Source organism: Octopus bimaculoides, chromosome 2, assembly GCF_001194135.2.
Source record: "Octopus bimaculoides isolate UCB-OBI-ISO-001 chromosome 2, ASM119413v2, whole genome shotgun sequence".
In the NCBI taxonomy this organism is placed as follows: Eukaryota; Metazoa; Mollusca; class Cephalopoda; order Octopoda; family Octopodidae; genus Octopus; species Octopus bimaculoides.
In genome coordinates this window covers 14,737,939-14,740,670 of record NC_068982.1, presented here as the reverse complement: position 1 = coordinate 14,740,670, position 2,732 = coordinate 14,737,939, and the positions used below count along the sequence as shown (strand labels likewise).

The 2,732-nt window shown below is 28.7% G+C and overlaps 1 protein-coding gene across 9 annotated transcripts in view; it reads left to right on the top strand.

Moving 5' to 3' along the window:
* Window positions 1–2,732, top strand: part of LOC106876006 (F-box/LRR-repeat protein fbxl-1) — a 336,358-nt gene that overhangs the window by 202,253 nt on the left and 131,373 nt on the right. For 2 of the 9 annotated variants that reach the window (XM_052975599.1, XM_052975596.1), the window contains exon 2: window positions 223–237. The exons of the other annotated variants lie outside the window; for them this stretch is intronic. In XM_052975599.1, the coding sequence (XP_052831559.1) occupies window positions 223–237 (15 nt within the window). The remainder of the gene's footprint in view (window positions 1–222; window positions 238–2,732) is intronic. 9 annotated transcript variants of the gene reach the window in all.

Here is a 2,732-nt window from a genome sequence, read left to right as displayed (position 1 = left end):
TATATATATATATATCTGAAATAATTTTCTTGCATTTTGTGGTTTTGCTGCATAGGTTGAAAAGTCTATTTTATTGCCATTTTCTACTGTTTTTTTCCCCTCAATTCTGTCACTATTATTCATTTTTTCAAATGATTTTTAATATTATTTCTTTTAGTCTTTATTATCCTTTTATATATTGTACAATCTTTTATTTTCTTATTTTTTTTTTCGTATCTTCAGAATGGGAACCTGCCTGTAAGTTTATTGAGTAGAGACTCATAGAAAAGATATGATTGGTATCTAAAGCTGTGCTAATAATCTACTAGTTTCAAATAACTGTGTTTCAAAAGTAAACACTTTATTTCACCTGAAACAATATCTTTAATTCACATGTTTGACATCAAACACAAATAATTCACATGCTTAATATCAGAATAAATGAGAGTATATGTAGATTTTTAAAAGTATATTAAACAATGTATTGATCAACACGTACACATGTAGTTGCTAATGAATGAATAGTTGATATTAATTAATATCAATGCCATTATCTTACTTATTACTTTCGGCAGGATTTTCTGCTTTATTTCTAGATTTCTACTGGTGTTCTTAGAATCACTATTGCATGCATGTTTTGGCAAAATGCACTCTTTGGTTTTGTAAATGGAAAATCTTATAAGCACAAGTTATTCAACTAAGTTCATTAAAGATGTTTTGTATTTTGATGAAAAAAAAAAAATATGAAAAAGAAAAAAAAATTTCCATTGGATCAAGGTACTCCTTGTGTCCTGTTAGAATTTTTTTCCATCAATAAATATAATTTTGTAATTCACAGGGATAAAGGGACTAAATTGCATTTTTCTTACCGAATTAGAGCTAATAAAAGTCAAGGCATCTACTGATAATTTTATTTATTAGCTTAGTAGTAGGCCTTAAGTTTTACTTTAATTGATTTAATGTTCAGTTTCCTAATATGAAAATCCAAGTTCATAGGTTTAGACTCACATTAAAAAACTTGAGATTATTATTGGCATTTTTGTAGGTTGTAGAAGTGAACTAATATATTTAGAGTGTTAAACACTTTCAGTATGCAAATTAGAGACTCTTTCATAGAGTAACTGCTGCATTTGTTGAGTATATAAACAGTTTGGCTCCTTGTTTCTCTGGAGACTGTCAGAATGATGTGGACACTGCTGATGAGAACCCAATAAGGTTCGAAAATTGATTAAGGTTGTTCATAATTTTTTTCAGTCTGCAGAGAAATGGCTAAAATTTGCCCTATCTATAATTATACCATATGTTACACATATATATAAATATATAGATATGTTAGCCAGATGTACACATGTACAATCCGACAATGGCTAAAACTTTGAAGTCATTGTCAACAACATTCTTGTTTAAGAGTAATAAACTTTTACTCTACAAAAATATAGAGTACTCCAATCAGATTAATGTAAAATTGTTTTTATTGTAACTGAACATAGAAAGAAACACATACACACACACATACACATACATATAATATATTCTAACCTATGCTGGCATGGAAAACAAATATAAAATGAACAAAGTGTAGTGACTGAGTTTAAGTTGTTAACTACGAGCCACATAATCCTGAGTCCAAATTCTTGGTTCCATGAGAATTGCCAATTCAAAACTGCTCATATTAAATTGTTACATATATAATTAAGTTAAAATATCAACCAAAATTGAATATTTACATGAATGATAGTGCAAATATTTATCTTCAGCCAAGTTGTATCTCAAACACTGGTTTGAGTAAATAAAAATAACTATTTTATGAAATCCTATAAAATTTTTGATTACTTAAAAAAAAACTTAATTTAAACACATTAGTAGTCTACATTTGAAATCTTGTCACAAAAGTGCTAACTGATAACTTACTTGCCACGGATGAATATTAATGGCAAATAGAGTCTAAAAGCTAATTAAATGAAATATCTAATTAGCTTTTATGTTCTACTACTTAATTATTTCTCGGTTATATGTTAATCTACGTTTGAACATGTTTGATTGGTGAACAAATTTAAAGCTATATGTATTATTAAAGTAAATCTACTTCTAATAATTTTATCTGAAATTGCACTGATATCTGTTTTCTAGTATTAGTAATTAGATTGAAACAAACGTGGGTGTAGATATAGCCACTTGGTTAAGAAGCTTGCTTCAAATCATGTGGTGTCATGTTCGATCCCACTGCACAGCTTCTTGGACTTGTGTTGGCCACCACAACATTAGATTTAACAAATCTTTGTGACTGAAACTGAATAAGACAAAGCTGTATTGATGCATGTAGGACAGATTAATTCAAATTTTAGATGGACTACTTAATTGGTCATTTAGTTGAACAGAATCACCTGACAGGTGGGTGTGTCTTAGCATGGTCCACTGTGTTGGCAGCATTTGATGAACCAGGCCTCCAGTTTTAGGACAGCTTATTTATTTTTACACACAAGATTCAGAGGCTTTGTAAAATAAACAAATTAATAATAAAAATTTAAGGAGCTCCCTTTCTTTGATTAAGACAAAAAGTTTAAATATATAGAAATGATGGTCAGAAACATTAATTTTATTCTTTTATTTTTCTTGAGAATTATACATACACACACACATGTGTGTATATATATATATATCATCATCATCATTTAACATCTGCTTTCCATGCTAGCATGGAAAGCGGACGTTAAATGATGATGATGATGATGATATATATATATATATATATA